This window comes from Penicillium nucicola (genome assembly GCF_028828085.1).
Source record: "Penicillium nucicola strain IBT 29836 chromosome Unknown utg000006l, whole genome shotgun sequence".
NCBI classification, from domain to species: Eukaryota; Fungi; Ascomycota; class Eurotiomycetes; order Eurotiales; family Aspergillaceae; genus Penicillium; species Penicillium nucicola.
In genome coordinates, this window is record NW_026643130.1 from 641,862 (window position 1) to 660,591 (window position 18,730).

Genomic DNA, 18,730 nt, shown 5'->3' on the forward strand with positions numbered 1-18,730 from the left:
AGTTATCTTACGGAGTTATCGGGGGAAAGTTCACACTTCGCTACTGTTAGTGGTGCATTTTAACGGTTGATATGATACACTATTCATTTTACCGTTATGTCTTCGCAAATTGACATACTGTTTTACATCTGTATTGCTCTGATGGCATTGATAGGATCAACGTTCTCGTTTCCAGTGACTCTCCGTGAGTTGCGCCACTGAAGCTGGCATGTTATCACGGAGTGGGGTATCACAATTCTGATAGCCGGAGTGGGGGCCGGAGTTAACCAGAACGGAATCCAACCCTCCTTTCAGGCGGGGGAGCTCGAATGGATTGTAGACGAAATCCAGATATCGGACATCCCCATTCCGTAGTCGAGAGACTTTCATTCTTAGATTGTATGGACATAAAACTGGGGATGGTGTGGCTCTTAAATACTATTCAAAGCCCAGGAACCGTGAGGACTTCTAAAATACATCTTCAATACCCAGAGTAATCTCCATTTTGTTCCTTCACCTCTACTTCGGTGCTCTCCATAAGATGATCGCTCCCCAGAAACATGCAGTTTTTGATGTCGTCGGTACCTGCGTATCGTTCGATGTCTTTTTAAACTCAATTGACCATATCCTCGGTCCGCGCCTACTGGAGCACAACGTGAATGCCAAAATATTCGGTTTTGCATGGATGCAGGCGTCCGAGCTGGAGTCATTGATGCTGCACATGTCCAAGCGAAGCACCCCGTACAAGGAGGTGTTCAAAGCTCTCTTTTACCGCGTGTTGTACATGTCCGGGGTCGAAAACCCTAGATCCTTTGCCACCGACGAAGAGAGAGATCTGTGTCAGGACGCATACTCGAAGTTGGAACTCCGACCAGACTGCCGAGCTATGATGGAGAAGTTGAGGAACAATGGTTTCACTATCTGGTGTTTGACTACGGGCGACACTGAACGAGTGGGCGGATACTTCAAACGAGCAGGCTTCGACATGCCGGCTGAGAACCTTGTCAGTTGCCACGAGTTTATGACGCATGGCTCTGCTTTGGAGTTTCCATTGTCTATGATCAAGCCAGCTATGGGATCATATCAGCCCATGCTCGAAAAGTTCGCTCCCGAGGACCAAAAGTGGTTCGTCGCGGCGCATATGTGGGATGTTAGTGCAGCTGTCAAGGCCGGGTAAGTTTTGTTTACTCCAAAATCAACCAAGGAAAGGTGTCTAACTCGTATTTTTTCTTGATAGTTTCCGTGGTGCTTATTGCTCAGTCTATGAGAAGGAGTCATGTATTGAGATCTTTGATACGAAGATGGACGCCACAGCCGACACCTTGATTGACCTAGCCGATGGCATGATCGCTGCGTCTTCCTAGCCTTTAGATTCTATATATGCTATGTTACCACAAAATATTTATATAATCTGTAAAATGTATCCCTGTTCCAACTTCTTCAGCGATGCATGATATTCAACAAAATTTGGACGCAGACAACAGCCGCAATAGCTATCGCCTCAACAGAAATTGTCCGATAAATAAAACTTCTTCATTACGGGCTTGACGGCGTACCTTCAAAAATCAGCTACATTGAGATCGACCTTCGAAATCGGCAGTCAATTCTATCATAGTTCTTCTCTCCAATCACTGACGCTAAGAGCTTTAGAAAGGTTTCGCGTATCTTGAAACCAAGATCAGATATGCTAAAAATTGACTTCTACTCTCATACTGATACTATTTACTGAAAGTCTGTAATCAATTGATGCCAACAAAACATCAACTTTTAGCAAAGATGTCTCCCCCGAAGGATCATTTTTCGCATTTTCGAGTCTTTCCTTGGTTGTTTTAAACACCGTCGGGACACCGGTATTTTCAAATTCAATTCCGTTGGCAACCATCTTGGCAACCCCCAGGGCACACAAGTACACCACGGGCATTCCATGGCCGTTGAATCCTGCAAGAACGTACTGATCTTGTTGCCCAGGAAGGACGCCAACATGGGGCTGAGAATCCCAGGAGTAGCCCATGATTCCGGTCCATACTTTGTCCACTTGAGCTCCGCTGTTTTCCCACCCGTGGAAGTTCCGCTGCATGAAGCCATCGAAATAATTCTTGATGTCTTCAATCAGCACAGAGTCATCTGTATTGTTGTACCATTGATCTGGCAAACACTGAAGCCTTGAACTTGCCCCGCCGACAACGATGGTACCATCCGGACGAGGAATCAGATAAGAAAGCGTTTTGTCTTCTTCGCGCACGATGTAGGAGTTGTTTAGCAGAGGCGCTCTCTCGCCGTCAGGTACAGAGATATGAGTACAGAGTCCTTTGCATGGTACGATAGCTGGAGCGTACTGCGGAAGAAGGCCTGAGATATAGGCGTTATTTGCGTACACAACCTTTTTGGCAACAATTGAGCCTCGAGGTGTCGTGACAACAAATGCACCGGAAGACTGCTGAGTAACAGAAGTCACCAGAGTATGGGTTTGGAGGTTAACTAAACCGGTTCCAAGAATCGCCTTGGTGAGATGCAAAATGAGTTTATATGGCCACAGACTTCCGGCCGTAAAAGAAGCATATGCTTTGGCTCCCTTGACACCAGATATACCCTCCGCATTTTCGCCGAGAACGAAGAAGACATCTTTCATGAATTCAAAGTCACGGGAGCGAAGTGTATCGAACATCTTTTTAGCCTTGAGAGCGGCTTCTTCGTTACACCATACATCGATGGACCTGGTGAGGGTGAAGTCACAGTCGATATTTTCCTTTTCGATGAGGGCCTTCAAGGCAGGTAAATGCGCGATTTCGAATTCAGGCACCTCCAAAGCCAAATCCGTACCCACTCGTTCCATGAGCCTTGTCATCGGGGTGTAAAGGTCAGGCCGCAGGTGGCCGCCATTCCGTCCTGTTGCGCCAGAGCAGACTCCGCGGGCCTCGAGTATCGTGACCGAGAGGTTCTTCCCACTTGCCTCTCCTTTAACCAAATGGTAAGCGGTAGCAATTCCGGCGTAGCCTGCACCTATGATGACAACATCGCTTGACGCCGGAAGTTCTTCTGTTGATCGGTGATTGTGCAGCGCGTCGAGGTCTCGATGCCAGAATGGAACTGTCGGATTATCAACAGGGAATTGGCTTCTGTCAAAGGCGTCTTGCAAGGACATGTCGGGGAGATATAATCAACTGATAGGGGTTGAGCTTGCGAATTCCACAAAAAAACAGGGCTAAGCCTTTCAATAACCTTGTTCGTACAAATCGAATGATTGCCAATTGCGCCGGGGGTCGCTCATTTCCAGAAGATATAAATAAACTGGTGAGCTCAGACGAAAGATAAGCACGCCAAATGTCGATCTATCGGCATTTAATTGCGACTGTTAGGCACATGAAACGTGATGGGCTGATTTAGTCCTATCAACTCCGGACTCCGCACCCCACTCCGATGGTGAAATGGCTATGGAATGGAAATACTTTTCGCTGATGTTCAATGGCCCATAATCTATTATAAGAGACCACTAATAGCTCCTAATAGAGAAAGGGCGGGTTGTTTTGTTCAAGCCAATCTCCTTGCGTCCAATCCACAGTGTTCAGCCAATCCATATCGTTCATGGTGGTGAGCTCAGGATCAAGATGCTGCTGAACATCCGTCACATGGGACATATTTTGTTCTGCAGACGTATGCTCTTGCGCCCCGTAATCCTTTCGGAAGTGGTTCTCGTTCGGTGCTTGTTGAAGCTGCACGCCCGGCAATGATTCCATAGCATCAAATACGGTGTCGATAATTCTCTGGAGAACGTTTTTGAACTTTCTGCTGAGCTTTGAATTATTATCCGTTGGTCGTATCCAATCCAGTAAAGCTTTGAACATAATGAGGCTTTGAACGACTTCCGACCGGGACAGCTGGACAACATCATGAGCGGTAGCTGAAGACTGATTTCTTGAAGTCCTAGGCGCCAAATCACTCACCCGGAGAAGCTCGACGCAAAGAATTCCCGCACAAGGCATCCCATATGATACGGCCTAGAAATGTCAGTTCCTTTAACTTTTCAGTTCATGTGACCAGAAAGCTTCAACCCAAACTTACAATCCAGTCAAAGGCGTGGTGGAAGCTTTGAATTTGATCGCGATTAAGCCACAGGGACACAATGACAGAAATTGTTTCCTGGGCAATATCAAACAAGTCTTGGCCACCACCGAGGCCCCGTGAAACAATCAGACGTTGTAGAAGGAACTTGCATTGTAATACGTCCAGGTGTATCCTTGTTACGATGTACCTATCGTGAGCGCTCTGTCCATGGATGGAAGAATTTGACTTTGATGGCTGTGCAATGTTGCTGTAATACTGAATATGTGGGGGGTATGACTCGACTGTGTTCTCTAACTGGGAAATGAGCGCCCTGCAGGCAGTGGATGTTAGCGCAAAATATGCAGTTGTTTTATGTGCGGAGGACTTGCTCTATTTGTGATTTTGTGAATGTTAGGTTCACACTCAGAGAAAGTTGTAACATGCTCTCGCGGATCGGACTCAACATCGCGAGTGCTCGAAGCCATGTCGACGTGAGAATTCGACCATCTGAATTCCAACCGTTGGGGTCAAGTCTCGCAAGCGCTGCTGCGAGTCTATCTCGTCCACCGTAGACATCTGCCTCGCAAAGATCAAGTGGAAGTGGACATTGACAGTAGCGATCGTTCAACATCGGTGGTCGCGCATTAAACAAACTATGACACTTGTCCTGATAGTACATCGATGAGGCAAGCAATGCCCGATGCTGAGAAAAGGGTGTCAGTTCCTCGAGGGTCCCAAGGCGATGCAATCCTGCGGAGATGAATGCGCTCCGGACAGTTCCATAATCGACCTGTACACGATCACCTATGGTGCGATGAGCTTCGAGATTTTTATATACCAGGATTGGGTCACAGATCACTACTTACTCTCATCACTGATGATGATGCTTTGCAACCTGCTGCTATTCTTCATGCAAATCACCATGATATCACTTGTTTCGAAATTCTCCTCACACATTCTCATACATGCAGCAGCACATTCTCTCATTCTGTCTGCTGCCGTGTTCCGATTTCGACCGTGCTGCTCAGCCAGGTCAAAAACAGGGTCCCACTCTTGTTTGCATCTAAATGCAATCCCAAACCAGCTGAAAAGGATGCCAAGCATTTCCCATCGCAGGTCAGGCCCTCCAAACCAATTCGCCCACTCGACTCGGTCATATTCACAGTCGATGTCACATTGGGGCGTTGATTGAGGCTTTGTATGATTGAGGAAGAGGTCATTGGCCATTTTCAATACAGACTCCCGAGTCCGATGCTCTCCCAACTCAGCACCGTATTCTGTCCACACTTGATTGAGGCAATGTCGAATATGGGTTGGAGACAGCCAGACGTCGTAGACCTGATCAATTCCCTCCATCAATATATCACATGTACGAGCGGTAGGAAAGTTGAGAAGTGTTCTAACAGCCAACTCCAGGTGAGTTGAGGTTGCCACCCCAGGCTCTCGGTCCAGTGCGTGGCTAAATTTCGTTGTTTCAAGTACTACTGGACCTAAGCTATTCATGTTCTCGAGAAAAACGGCAGAGAACCGAGTTGTCTCGTGTTCTCCTAATTCTTCTCGGGCTGACGCATTCCGATTGGAACAGGTTGTCATCCTTGAGCTTGCAACAGAACCAGGTTCTGCCGGAACAGCAGGAGTTCTAGAGCTGTCGTGAGTTGCAATGGGGATATGGAACTCGCTATTAACAACTGGGGTGGTCATTGGGCCTCCAGGCGGAGTCAAGTCGAAGCGTGTAGCTGTATGAGAGCTTGGCACGCGGCGTTTGGTCATAGGAGCCGGGTGGTAGACGCAATTCAGACCACGTCGAACGCAGCGTGAGCAGGCTGGATTTTCATGGTCGCAGCGGATTTTGGCCTTGCGACATGGCTCACAAGCTTGTAGTTGACCATTGTGGCGTTTCCTTGGTTCTGTGAGCATGGCGTTCGTATCATTGAGGGGAAATACCCCTGTGAACTATTGCTGATTTTATGAACCCTTGAGGATATCCAATTGTTCCGATCACAATCGAATGGCTCGGCAATTTTTGATACAGCGAGATGAAGTTGTGAAGATGATCGATGCCTGCAATACCAGGATATGACCAAGGTGCATAATTCTCTTATCTTTTGGTAAACCTTGGACCATTTTGCGCGAAAGATACAGGGTTACATAAGCTATCACCCTCGACACTAAGTTAATGGTAAAATCGGAAAGGAATAAAGAATTCAAGTTGCGCTGTACTGAATTCATCAAATCAGGAGAGAGCCAGGATAAATCGTACATCTGATAACATGGCGTGCAGATATGGTGGTATTCAACCGCGTAATAAGTCAGTTGACTCGTTTAGCGAGTGAGCAGTAGAATCAGTGGGACCGAGATTCCCTACCCTTTGGCGAATGTGATGGAACAATGCCGACCGGTTTGATTCAAATATTCTAGTAATGTATCTAGAGTAACACTGGAAATTGAAATATAGCGTCTAAATTCAACAAGGTATATCTTCAGACTCTATAGTTCATCCAAAATAATAAGCTAGTGTCAATTCAAGTGCGGTCAACTGGCCACTTGTTCCAACAAGGTGAACACCTTTTACAGCATATCCAATTTTAATTGATCAATTCACGCTTGCTGGCCCATGCTCGCTTTATGTGGTTACTTATCGGAGACAAGTGATTTTGCAAGTAAACAGATGTTTCGTTTGTCATAAACACTGCTCCTAGATGACTTCCAAGTCCTGATCATGTATATGCTGGTGAGGGTTGAGTCCGAAAGAAATGACACGTCAGTTTCACTATTGAACTTCTTGAATAGAAAGAGATTTGAGGGAATTTGTGTAAAGCAAATCAACAAAGTAGTCATCTGATGGGGATGATCCGGGGACAATGATATAGTCCTCAGGTGATTATTCTCAAGGATCTGCACACCTTCGATACCTTTGCAGAAACTTGTGCCGGAAATCTCAGTATTGTGGGGTTTACATCAGAGGAAAATCGATTCCGGTGCTATGAGAGGTACTCCGAGAAATCTGATAAGGAAAGGGAGTGACTTCGGAGTAACTACGGAGTCCCCGCTCTGTTGTTGACTGGCTTTGATTGGCTGTGGCTGGGAGGGACCAAATAGAGAAGATAGCAAACCAACGATACGAGCGCCGTTGGGAGGACCCATCATTGCCTGATTGACATTCCCAGGTTAGTTCAGACTGCTTAGTGAGCATTTGACGATGAACAGTTATAACCACTGGGATAGTTTGGTTCTACCCAAGATACATTTAACTCAAATTAAGTCCAACATTGGAACATTCATCCCAAAATCCTTTTGTCTCCATCGCCATGGGTAGCTTAGATGTTTCTCTCCCCAAGTCTGGCAGTAGCCAGCCAGTCCAGCAAATCAATGTGGCAAGCTGTTGGTGTGGTCCTGGGCCTGCGGCCTACGATTTCCGCACCGACACTATCACAACTCCATCACTATCCATGCTCCAAGCAATCGCGCAATCTTCGTTGATGGACGATGTGTATCAGGAAGATGAAACGACAACGGAGTTCGAAAAGTTCATGTCCAACTTGACCGGCAAGGAGGACAGTCTCCTCGTCATGTCGGGAACAATGGGAAACCAAATTGCCCTGCGATCACTTTTGACGCAACCTCCCCACGCTATTCTCTGCCATGAGCGTTCTCACATTCTCAACTCTGAGGCTGGAGGCTGCTCCTCTCTTTCTCAAGCACACATGCAACCGTGCATCCCGGCAAACGGACTGTACCTAACTCTGGAGGACATTAAGCGTACGGCCATCATCAGCAAAAACATCCATGTCTCTCCAACGAGAGTGATCTCACTAGAGAACACTCTAGCCGGTACCATCACTCCCCTTGAAGAGGTCCGACGGATATCCTCATTTGCTCGCTCCAACGGTATCAAGATGCACCTCGACGGTGCGAGAATTTGGGAGGCTGTAGCTGCGGGTGCTGGCTCCCTAACCGATTACCTGGAATGCTTTGATACTGCTCAGATGTGTTTCTCCAAAGGCCTGGCTGCACCCATTGGAAGCATTATCGTCGGCCCGAAAGAAACTCTGGAGCACTGCAGATGGGTGCGAAAGAGTATTGGAGGTGGAATCCGACAAGCTGGAATCATATCAGCTGCAGCGCGGGTGGCGGTTGAGGAGAATTTCGGTAAAGGACCCAATGGCGAAGGTGGTCGACTGCAAGGAACCCACACTAAAGCAAAGCTTATTGAGAAAATGTGGCTCAGTCGTGGTGGTAGACTTGGTCGACCGGTCGAGACTAACATGGTACTTTTGGATCTACCGTACAGTGGTATCACAGTAGATGAGGCGATTCGCGTCGCTAAGGAGGAAGGAATCAAATTGATGGGCGGGAGAGTTGTTGTCCACCATCAAATCATCGACGAGGCAATGGTCCGGCTGGAGAGAGTCTTTGATCGTCTGATGGCTCCAAAGGAGAGCAGCGATAAGGTGATCGAGGAGGCACAGTCTGTTTATAGGTAGATGACGAGGAATTCTTGAAGGGAACAGTGACCTTTATTCAAACGAAGTATGTTTTATTCCGTACCGCTAGAAAGAAACGTCTCAAAGCATTCTTTGACAGAAGGCTGTAAAACCAGCATTCGACTCACGTATATAGATGTTAAACAGAAATAGACAGAAACGAACCTATACGACTTCAACGCGGGAAGTTTATATATTCCAAGCTTATGCGATGCAGCTACTAGATATCAAGCAATCAAAGCTCTTTTAACCTGTTGATCTTGTATCGATAAGGAGATAAAGCGTCAGGTATGCTCCCTGGTACAACTATCCTAGGATCATCGTGCGGTTTTAAATCTGGTACCAAGTTAGATGATGCGCCAGAGAGTTAGATAAAGTCAAGTGGTAAAAAGCTGCCCCCGCTAGTATTTTGATGCCACTTATAGATTGGTAACATTTAAGCATTTTTGAAGTATATTTTAACCCAACTTAATGTCTTATTATTGGGCCTGGTTGTAGTGCAGTTGCAAAAATAAGATTCGCGTAGAGATACATGTTTTTCAGTCACTAGGTGTAAATACGTAAGGAGATACCAACCAGAAACTACAAATGTGTTGAATTCAGCTGATCTCCGAAATTATATGGTGTTTTGTCCCTGCTTAAGTCCCATCGGCGAGTGGTAAAGCTCCAATTGGACTGATGCGATAGAAAGCATTCGCTATAAACACTTGAAGAGCACTGAGCTAGATCATTATTAACAAACGTGGTGTTATCATTGTTTTTCTTATCACATTATATCTGAGAGCAAGTTCAAAGAAATACAGTTAAAGATGTCTATGGGTAGGATATTAGGTCTGTTGCAAATGGTACGTCGCACTTCGAATCCCAGGAGGTAAGATATACCAAGTCCGAGTTGAAACCCAACTTAATTCAAGGTTCTCGACCAACAGATTTAAATCGTTTCCTCTTTCCAAACTATCAAGTTGATAGCAAAAATCCCTTATTCGCGGTCGGTTAATTCCATAAAAATTGTAGTTTGTTGAGACCGACTAATGGCTTCGGTAGCGGCTCGGGATTACGGTTGGCAATATCGATGAATGGCTGAATCGGAATATCCTCCAGAGGAACAATCTTCGTCTTGCGAATGTACTTGTAACTGAAGTACAAGATCAAGAAAAGAGGGATGTTGATATAGGAAGAAACGAATGTTTCGTTACTCCATTGTCCTTTGATGAAAGTCGAGTAACCACCCGTGATGAGAAGAATGCTGAGCATGGCCAGAGAGGCCCAGGAGATGTATGGCTGGAATGCAGTGGCCCATGGTAGGGATGATCTTGAGATTCCTTGCTTTTTGCATCCATAGTAAAACCGTAGGTATGTGATCAGAATAGTGATCCAATTGGTTAGAGTGGTGATAGAGACAAGGTCCTGCAGCCAGTCAAACACTGTGTTGGCGCTCGATGACAGCGACATATAGCCTAGACACATGAAAATACCATAAAAGGAGATTGCAACCCACGGAACAGAGAATCTGTTCAGTCGAGCAAAGACCTTCGGAGCATGACCGTTAACAGCCAGTCCCGCCAGCACTCTCGATCCTCCAAGGATGTTTGAGTTGCCAGAGGACCAGGCCGAGGTAATAACAACGGCATTGATGATTGATGGGACCACCTTTATTCCTGCTCGAGTAGCTGCGAGAACAAAGGGAGATGTAGATGCAGTACCATTAGAAGTTGTAAGCTCAGGGTCGTTGGAAGATACCACAAGGCCGACCATGAAAATTGAAATGACTGTCTCGTTATTGTACCGTTAGGCTCTTGAACGGTCCAATATAATTTTCTTCTTCTTGAAGAATTTAGGCGGGAGAGGAAGGGTCAAACATACCATAAAATACCAAGATACGAAGAAAGATTCTCTTGGCCGCCTGTGGAATAGCCCTTCTCGGGGATTTTGTTTCCCCGGCGGCAACGGTGATTGTTTCAATGCCAGAATAGGCATAGAGGGCATTGTTCATGGATGTCCAAACACCAAGGAATCGCCCGAGAGAGCCACTAATACCAAGGTACTGCACCAATGGGCCAGGATCCCGCCAGTATCTAAACCCAATGGATTCATGACGAGGGCCACCACCACAGGTAATCACCAGGGCCTAATGGACATAGGTTAAGGTTATTTTTGCGTTTCCATGTGTGTAGCCATCGAAATAAATGTACTTACCATGATATTGATTCCAATAATGAGCAGAATCTTCATGATTGAGAATGCGAACTCCAGCTCTCCATAAAGTCTTACGAAGACCAACGCAGTAAACAACATAAGTACTCCAAATATGGTGATCCAAATAGCGCTGCTTAGGTCGGACCAATACTGCACCAGCACGGCTGCAGCGACGATCTCGGCGGGAATAGACACCAGATAAGAATATGCCACATTATAACCGTTGGCAAACGCCAACGCCGGATCAATAAAATGTTCCGCATAGCGGATAATGCCCCCATTAAGAGGCATAAGTGTACCCATCTCACCTACCGCTAGTGTGACAGCGCCGGCCACGCAGCCCATGATTAGGTATCCAAGGAATGCACCAAGGGGACCAGAATGAGCAATCGCTTTGCCAGAGCTGAGGAAGAGACCCGTTCCAACAGTGCCGGCCAAGGCAATCATCTGGATGTGTCTCTGATGAAGACCTTGTTTCAAATGACTGATTTCTTCAAATTCGCCGGCAATATTATCGGCCTCGTGCACTGGCACGTTCGCGGTGTGAAATGTGGGCTTTTCATCTTTCGCAGAGATGTGGAAATCTTCGCCCGAGCCAGAGGGCTCATTAGAGGGATTCAACTTTGACATTTTAATTGCTTCACCAGATTTTGTGGAAGAAAAAGAGAGCTGCAATGTTGGGGTTTAAGGAGGGGTGGGATATGGCCTAAATCAATATACCTGTCCCCCATGACCTGCAAGGACCGCTATCTTCTAGATATCAAACCACCATAGCTGGAGAATGTGGGTTATCGGTCAATATGCGCCATAGAGATAAGACCATTGTTGTTTCTCAGGTAGAGAGGTTGTTCGATTATCGTTCAAAATCCCAAGAGAGAAGCTTTGCGGAGTCCATCTTAGAGGACGAGGCCAGGCCGAGAGCACACTTCCGGCACTTAATCCAATCAGAGAACATCATTAAATGTAAGATCATAAGAAGCCACATGAAGTCAGTTGAGATAGGACTTCCAGGGGGTGAAGCTTGGATAAATTGGCACTCCGGAGGCGTGGCGATCCGAGAGACCGTGTAAGTTAGTACAAGGTGGGGACTCCGAGACCCACTCCGGTGGAGAACTCCGCTGGATAAGGTAGAATTGTCTTTATTTCAGCCGAATGTTGATTGCCTGTGGTGCATTGCACTGAGTGTGCAGAGTGGAGTATTGGACATGCGATAGTACGCTACTATTGTACTTGATTTTGATTGGTCTATCCACAGGCTGACCTGATAATTGCAGAAGATGCGTTATCTAGGCATATAAGAGGAGCAATGTGAGTATTTGAAGGTCATTGAGGTAGCCTTGCATGGCTACGCTGCGTGACCGCGCTGACTGACTTAGTCAACAAGTGAGCGTGAGTGCGTACTAGATACGGTGTGAGAGTATGAGTGCCGCCGGGCGGTCTTAGTAGCCTTTTCTATTTACGTCTGACTTGCCTGAACTCTAATAGCAGCCTCGTAGCTCTGCTCATAATTCTATCTTTATCGAGATGATACTTGCAACTGTGCGGGAAAACGTTTAGAAAACTGTGTATTATTTACAGGATCATGTGAATAATATATCCCAAATGGATCGAAACACACCACTCCCCACATAACGTCAATACTCGATGTATAACAGTAGCGTGAGGATTAGCGCATGAAAGAAGAAAGAACCAGATGGCCGAAAAACAAAAAGTATACCTCTCAAGCCTCTGTCCTTTCTTTCTGTCGTCAATTTTGTGCACCTTCATGCTTTCGTTTTAATACAGACCCCCGGCTCTATGTTGTTCCCAGTTGTTATGGCCTCGCTTCAACGAAGCCAATACGACGTTTATTCTTGAAATATGACCCTGTAGACACTGCTCGGCCAATAGTAGGTGGACCGTCTTCGGGTTGTAACGCTCTTTAACCAGATAATGATCTCGACACCTGAAACGTGCTGCGACTAAACTTTACTCGATGACTCTCAGCGTCCCTGTGAGTATTATGAAATTTCAAGAATGCAGGCGCTCTTGTTGGAAATTCTGCTTAGTGATACCTTTTCACCCCAATGCCCTGTCGAGTATCGAGGATCCCATTCCAGTGCCTTCCGATTTACAGCTTGACAATGATGTAGTACATTATGATAATTTTATTTTCTATATATCTTTCAATACGAAAAAGGCCATCGGAAATATTGAACTTCTGCTTTATGCGTAGCTAGGAGGAGTTTAGGGGTAACGTAAATAGTAGCAACTGAAACGAGCGGAGCAGGTGATCTACAGACCCTACACACTCTTGACGCAGGAAGAAGAGGGCTCCAGAGCCATGAGTCAAAGACATGTATGAAGCTCCCCTAGCTAAGAAATAATGATGAAGACTGGAGACGAAGAATAGAGAGGGCTCGTGATAATCAAACAGTGGGGGCACTATAAGCAAACAGACGGACCATGCCACTTGGCATATACTGTCAAACATGCCCTGCTGTATAAGCAACAAAAAGACGTGAGCTATAAGAATCAGGAGCTTGACGTGATACATCGAAGGTAGGTTGAACCAGTGTCTGCAGCTCTTCGTCGAGTGGAAAGTCTCGCCGCTCTAGACAACAACCACATGTCTTAGTACAATGGCCATGGCCCTCCTCACGCGTAGAATACAGTCGAGGGTTCTGACAACACCCACATTTCCGGCTACAGCAGCCCCGACGATTAACACAATCTACCCGTAAAAAGCCTGAGTTGCTCCATTTCGGGTTCTGCTTTCGAGATTTATATGCCTTCCGTAGAGAGCCACCAGGAGCCCCTAAATCGTTTTCATAGATCTTGATTGTAGTCTTCCAGTATTCCTGATTGAGGAACTGAAGCCTATCCCGCTTTTCTGGCGGGATTTCATTCTGGACATCCTTGAAAGTAGCCAGGATAGAGCTTTCTTCTTGGACGACTTCACGAAGGTAAATTTCAAGCTGAATCATTTTTTGTGCCCATACGAGAGTCCGATATACATTGTGTGAATTAGACTTTAAAAACTTTGCATAATGACGACGCTGGCTTTTTTTCCATTTTCGAAATGGTTGCTGTGATTTAGACTGCTGTCGTTGTGATATTCCGCGCTGGATTGGCGATAAAATCCGACAGAAAACATCTTTGACAGACGGCATGTAGAAGGGACTGGTGATCTCCGGTTTCGATATGGGCACAATGAACATAGAGAAAGAAAAGAGGAAAAGAGCTTGACAGAAAATAAATGAGGTACAAATCGAGTTATTGTATCATCATGGGTCATTGACTTGAGTACCTACTATCTAGGATTTTAATGACCTCTAGCGGCCGAATACCGAGTAGATTACTAAGGGTAGCTCTTGATCGGTGACTAACCTAGTTGCCTAAGTTACATCTACGGATAACTTAAGTTAAGGATCTTCTGGTTGTGAATCGTGTGTCTCTTTCCCTTTTTCGTACATACATAGTCAACACCTGAAGATGGATGAAACAGTACACACGTGACCGGAATCCCTGCTGGTATTAGAGTATGACGAGATATCAGGTGATTCAAAATGCCAAGCCGGCGAACAAAAGATCAAACACCGTTACCGGTATTGTTTCGGTATTCCGGCTTTCAATTGTCAGCCACCTTCTGTACGCTATCATATCCAGCCTCAGATCTGCAAAATCCATACAAGACATGCGCTCTACCCGCAGGCCACCTTCTAAGGCAGCTTGCACAATTTGGTATTGTGATAGTCCACTTATCCGTGGAGACTTTCTAACCGTACATAGTCGGGAGGCCAAGATTCGATGTGATGGGAGACAACCATGTAGTAGGGTAAGATCTCACATCCTCTTTCATCATACTCGGCTTATTCTCATTCAAAACCCAGTGTTCAACAAGGCAATTGACGTGTTCCTATCGTCCAAGTCAGCGCGGCGGCATCCGGCGACCCAAGCATGGCTCGCAGTACGTTGCTGCGCCACTCTCTTCACTTCAAACAGGGCCTATTGCAGATGATTATGCCTCCCAACAAAGATTATTCGTTACCGAAAATAGCTCTCCACATACCGATCGGGGATCAGAGACCCACGATTTACATGGCATCAGCAATTTGCTAGCTCCCTTTCGCGGGAGACTAGATCTGAGTGTGCCTTCAGGAGGGACCATAGAAGAGGATCGGAACCCGATACCAGACAATGAAAGGGAAAACCAGGTTGGATGTATACGTACGTATGCTTCAGATGAAGACATGTAAGATTCCTGTCATGCTTCCAACGTTGTTTCATGCAGCCCTCTCTCATGACACTTACCTGATCTTCTTACAGACTAAGTGCATACTATATTTACATTCATCCATTTCTGCCGATACTACCCCCTCTTGCGTCGATTGAATATCATGACATGGTCATTCCGATCAGTTGCTCGAATTTCACGGACGGCCTTCGAAACTCTCTGCCGCATTGGCCAACATCCTCGCTTACTCTGGCCATATCTGCCATTCTAGTTTTGATACCGCTTCCTCAGGATTCCCATCTTCCTGTGGATTCCAGCACACCGCTGAAACGATCCTTGGCACATCTCTTCGCCGAAGCGGCATTCGATGAGGTGGATAACGAGATTGACAGAATTACCCGAGCATCTTCCCGTGCTAGTGATGTATTCAACGAGCAAATAAGCCTCGATGAATCATCTCGGCTGTATCCAATTCTTGCTCTTGTTGTATTGAGTGTCTATGAATACTGCCAAAGAGGTAGCATTTCTCGTATGCGCGGTCGCGCTAATCAAGCAGTGACTGCCGCAATGGATCTATCACTTCATGCTCTTGGCCATACGTCAACAGAGGCAGAGCGTCGAACATGGTGGAGTGCCGTAAGTTCAGCACGAGTAGTGTGGACTCTTTCATTTACTTACTGGTTTTTCAAGATACTAGGGCTTTATTTATCCTCCATTGATTACCAGACTGTGAGTCTTTCTCGAATGAGAGGGGATCTTCCACCTGCTGATTAGTATCAGTCCCCGATCATATCTGTTTCCGACCCAAGGATAACAACCCCATTTCCTTCATCCCAAAGCTCATCAGAGGTATTGAACACCTGTTGAATTACTATACAATATACAGGTCGAATGTTGGCCATAGTTTTTTCTCTTGCTAACGTCATACCAGCCATGGTCATTGCTTCTAGAAGCTGAACAATCGTTGATCTCCATCCCTCAGGCCTGCAACGAGACCTATGAGAATTCTTCGTCCAGTGTCTCATCTGATTCGTCTGAAAGGATCGTGCAATTTGATTCGTATTTATCTACCCAGATTAAGAGGTCCATTTACCTACCACAGTCTGCATCCAGAAAAAGCCCCGATGTCATTGCATCACAGAATATGCGGTCAATTTCGACACTTTTCATCCATTGGTAAGCTAGAAGGAATCGCTCTGTTGCGGTAGTCGAAAATTCTACTTCATTATTTTCAGGCATTCTAACAATTCATCCTAGTGCTCGCATACGGCTGCATCGAGCGCGGGCTTTCATGGAGATTCCCATGTTTTTAGAAAGATTCTGTGACCTTGCAGCAATCGTGGACGAAAGGGGAACAAACGCAGGCTTGGGCTCATTGCGCTCCCAGAATCTTGACTCGTTCTTCCCCTTCACTGAGGAAGAGTCATCGGTTATATGCCTTAAGTCCGCGCTAGCTATATCTCGTGGATTTGAAACCGTAACATTGGCTAAGCCAAGTCCCGAGCGTTCCCCGAGATTGGACGTCGGAAAGGCATTGATAGATGATGGTATGGAGATCTTTCTGCTACCATTCTTTGCGTGCTCGGCTATGCAGAGCTCCTATGTCTTGCTCATGTGTTACTATCGGCTGAGGGCTGCGTTGGTGTCGGGAGATCTTGCATCATACCACTGCCTTCTCAATCGCCCAGAGGCGAATTCGGAGGTTCAGGATGTAGAAAGATCAATGCGTGAGATTCGACAGGGACTCGAATCGATCCTTGGTGCAATGAGAGGGGCTCGCATGTTTGAGGGTGTGAGTGACATGAGCAAAGAGATTCACATTGCGTGTCAGTCAGCTATCTTCGGCAGTTAATCAAGTTAATTGCTAAAAAGGCACCCCCTCCCACATCTTATCAGCGCTACGAAGTTGGTCGATTTGTAGCGTATTTTGAGTAATGTAATTTACATCATATTTTACCCTGGAAGTCCGCTAGATTTTTGGGACTTTAATGACCGCGTCACGTTTTACAATTTTTGACCTTAGTGGGCAAGCAGTACGCAATTTTACTATATGGCAGCACAGTAAATCGAGGTATTGTATACCCATAGGCTGTGTTAGTTAAAAGTCAATCAAAGCATTCCATTTTTTTTTTCGCAATTTTATCACTTTCATCTGATGGAGCAAGGGATTCAAGGGACTTAAACACTCAAGGTACATGATTTACGTAGCAGATTGCTAGCAGATTCATTAAAATGCCAACAATTTGATGCTACGTTAGAGGTAAAATTTGATATGAATTCTAATACCCAAAAAGCGCTTAGTTAAAACCTTGGAATGCCGCTAGTTGATTACTCAGATTTAATTAACGTGGATCCTGGTCGTTCCGGCATCCCGGCCGTTCCGTCACCCCATCAAAATATACAATTTATTACATTTTTCAAACGCCATTTAAACCAGCAAAACACCATTGAATTCAATTTAAACCTTCTGCGGACACTTAATAAAACTATGCCCCTTTCCTCCGCACTGAGAACATGTAAATTTCCGACGTACAGGGGGCAAAACAGGAAGTGGAGGTTCACCCTGGGGTTCCAGAGCAGGTGTAGGATGAGATATATATCTCACACTAACACCTTCCTTACCACCAATATTGGTAGTAGGATCTGGAAGCTCTGTTAAACTACCTATGTTAGGTATTTGCTTCTTTGATTTCTCCCTTTTTCTAGTCTGCTTCCTATTCCCCTCCCGTAAACGCTTGATTTCATCCCGCATTAAGACATGCTCGTGGACCAGTTTAACCGACATATTGTAAAACTGTTGAAGATCACGTTTTGTAGGCGAAGAGATCTTATTAGCAGCTGAATTTAGACTAGAATTGAGCCTAGATTTGCGTTTTTCTAGCTGCTTAGTCGTCCGAGGAATACCGGTAGAGATATTGCTACCTGATGTTGAGCCTTGTGATACTGGTCGATCTGGTAGAGGCGGAGATTGAAGACGAATATTGAGCTTTGATAACACCCGATCGGGGTCTAATGGTACTAAACCAGTAGCTGCGAAGGCACTCTTAATAATAGGCTCTTTGAATGAGTCGTCACGAGCCGCCGGAAAGATATCAAGGAAGTCATCTTTTTCGATAGAATCGATGCCTAATCGAGTATATTCCGTAACCCGTGTTCCATAAGAGCGCTTTAACACAGCAAAACAACTAACATCAAGGGGCTGTAAAAGATGAGAGGTATGCGGAGGCATACAGATTGGTATGATATTGTTTTCCTGGCAAATCTTATCGAATGTTGCTGTAAGATGACTGTCATGGCCGTCGAGGACTAAAAGACGATGTTTTCCTTTCGTCTGACTTATAGTATGCGGAATGAAGTGCTTTTGGAGCCAATCAACGCCAATTTCATTGCTTGTCCAGCCGTTTGGACTAACGTTGAGAGCCCAATACTTTGGAAGGTCGTCGAACCATCGTGACATAAAGCTTTTACCTTTAAAGATAACGTATGGTGGGAGCGCTCGCCCGGAGGCGCAGATTGTTTCAATAACAGTCACCCATTCCCGATTGCCAGGTTGTAAAACGCCCCTCCGACCGGTATAAAATGACTGTGTAATGACCTTCGTCGTTGCACTAACTCCCATCGCAAACCCCGATTCGTCAAAGTTATAGATATCATCCGAAGTGATACCATATTGAGCAATCGTTTTTTCAACAAGCTTAAACCACTCAATAATAGTATTTGGATCTTCCATTAAGGCGCGTTTATAGTCATATCTGCGAGAGAATCGACTAGAAAGCTCGGGATGTCGTTTAATGTATTGTGTTGGCCAATTCTT

The 18,730-nt window shown here is 45.7% G+C and overlaps 6 protein-coding genes across 6 annotated transcripts; 3 read left to right on the forward strand and 3 right to left on the reverse strand.

The window, feature by feature from the left end:
• Positions 1-520: 520 nt before the first annotated feature.
• N7511_006253 (uncharacterized protein) lies at positions 521-1,343 on the forward strand (the record flags this gene model as incomplete). The annotated part of the gene is made up of 2 exons (XM_057128630.1): positions 521-1,152; positions 1,217-1,343. The coding sequence occupies 2 exons, from the start codon at positions 521-523 to the stop codon at positions 1,341-1,343; spliced, it is 759 nt and encodes a 252-aa protein (XP_056983186.1).
• Positions 1,344-1,666: 323 nt separating this feature from the next.
• Positions 1,667-3,121, reverse strand: N7511_006254 (NAD(P)/FAD-dependent oxidoreductase; the record flags this gene model as incomplete). The annotated part of the gene is made up of 1 exon (XM_057128631.1): positions 1,667-3,121. One exon carries the CDS (start codon positions 3,119-3,121, stop codon positions 1,667-1,669), a length of 1,455 nt encoding a protein of 484 aa, XP_056983187.1.
• Positions 3,122-3,479: 358 nt separating this feature from the next.
• N7511_006255 (uncharacterized protein) lies at positions 3,480-5,937 on the reverse strand (the record flags this gene model as incomplete). The annotated part of the gene is made up of 4 exons (XM_057128632.1): positions 3,480-3,974; positions 4,039-4,351; positions 4,410-4,824; positions 4,887-5,937. 4 exons carry the CDS (start codon positions 5,935-5,937, stop codon positions 3,480-3,482), a joined length of 2,274 nt encoding a protein of 757 aa, XP_056983188.1.
• Positions 5,938-7,328: 1,391 nt separating this feature from the next.
• N7511_006256 (threonine aldolase family protein) lies at positions 7,329-8,504 on the forward strand (the record flags this gene model as incomplete). Its single annotated transcript, XM_057128633.1, has 1 exon — positions 7,329-8,504. The coding sequence occupies one exon, from the start codon at positions 7,329-7,331 to the stop codon at positions 8,502-8,504; it is 1,176 nt and encodes a 391-aa protein (XP_056983189.1).
• Positions 8,505-9,497: 993 nt separating this feature from the next.
• N7511_006257 (uncharacterized protein) lies at positions 9,498-11,330 on the reverse strand (the record flags this gene model as incomplete). The annotated part of the gene is made up of 3 exons (XM_057128634.1): positions 9,498-10,273; positions 10,368-10,632; positions 10,701-11,330. The coding sequence occupies 3 exons, from the start codon at positions 11,328-11,330 to the stop codon at positions 9,498-9,500; spliced, it is 1,671 nt and encodes a 556-aa protein (XP_056983190.1).
• A 3,754-nt stretch (positions 11,331-15,084) lies between these two features.
• On the forward strand, positions 15,085-15,884 carry N7511_006258 (uncharacterized protein; the record flags this gene model as incomplete). The annotated part of the gene is made up of 2 exons (XM_057128635.1): positions 15,085-15,552; positions 15,867-15,884. 2 exons carry the CDS (start codon positions 15,085-15,087, stop codon positions 15,882-15,884), a joined length of 486 nt encoding a protein of 161 aa, XP_056983191.1.
• Between the last annotated feature and the right edge of the window lie 2,846 nt (positions 15,885-18,730).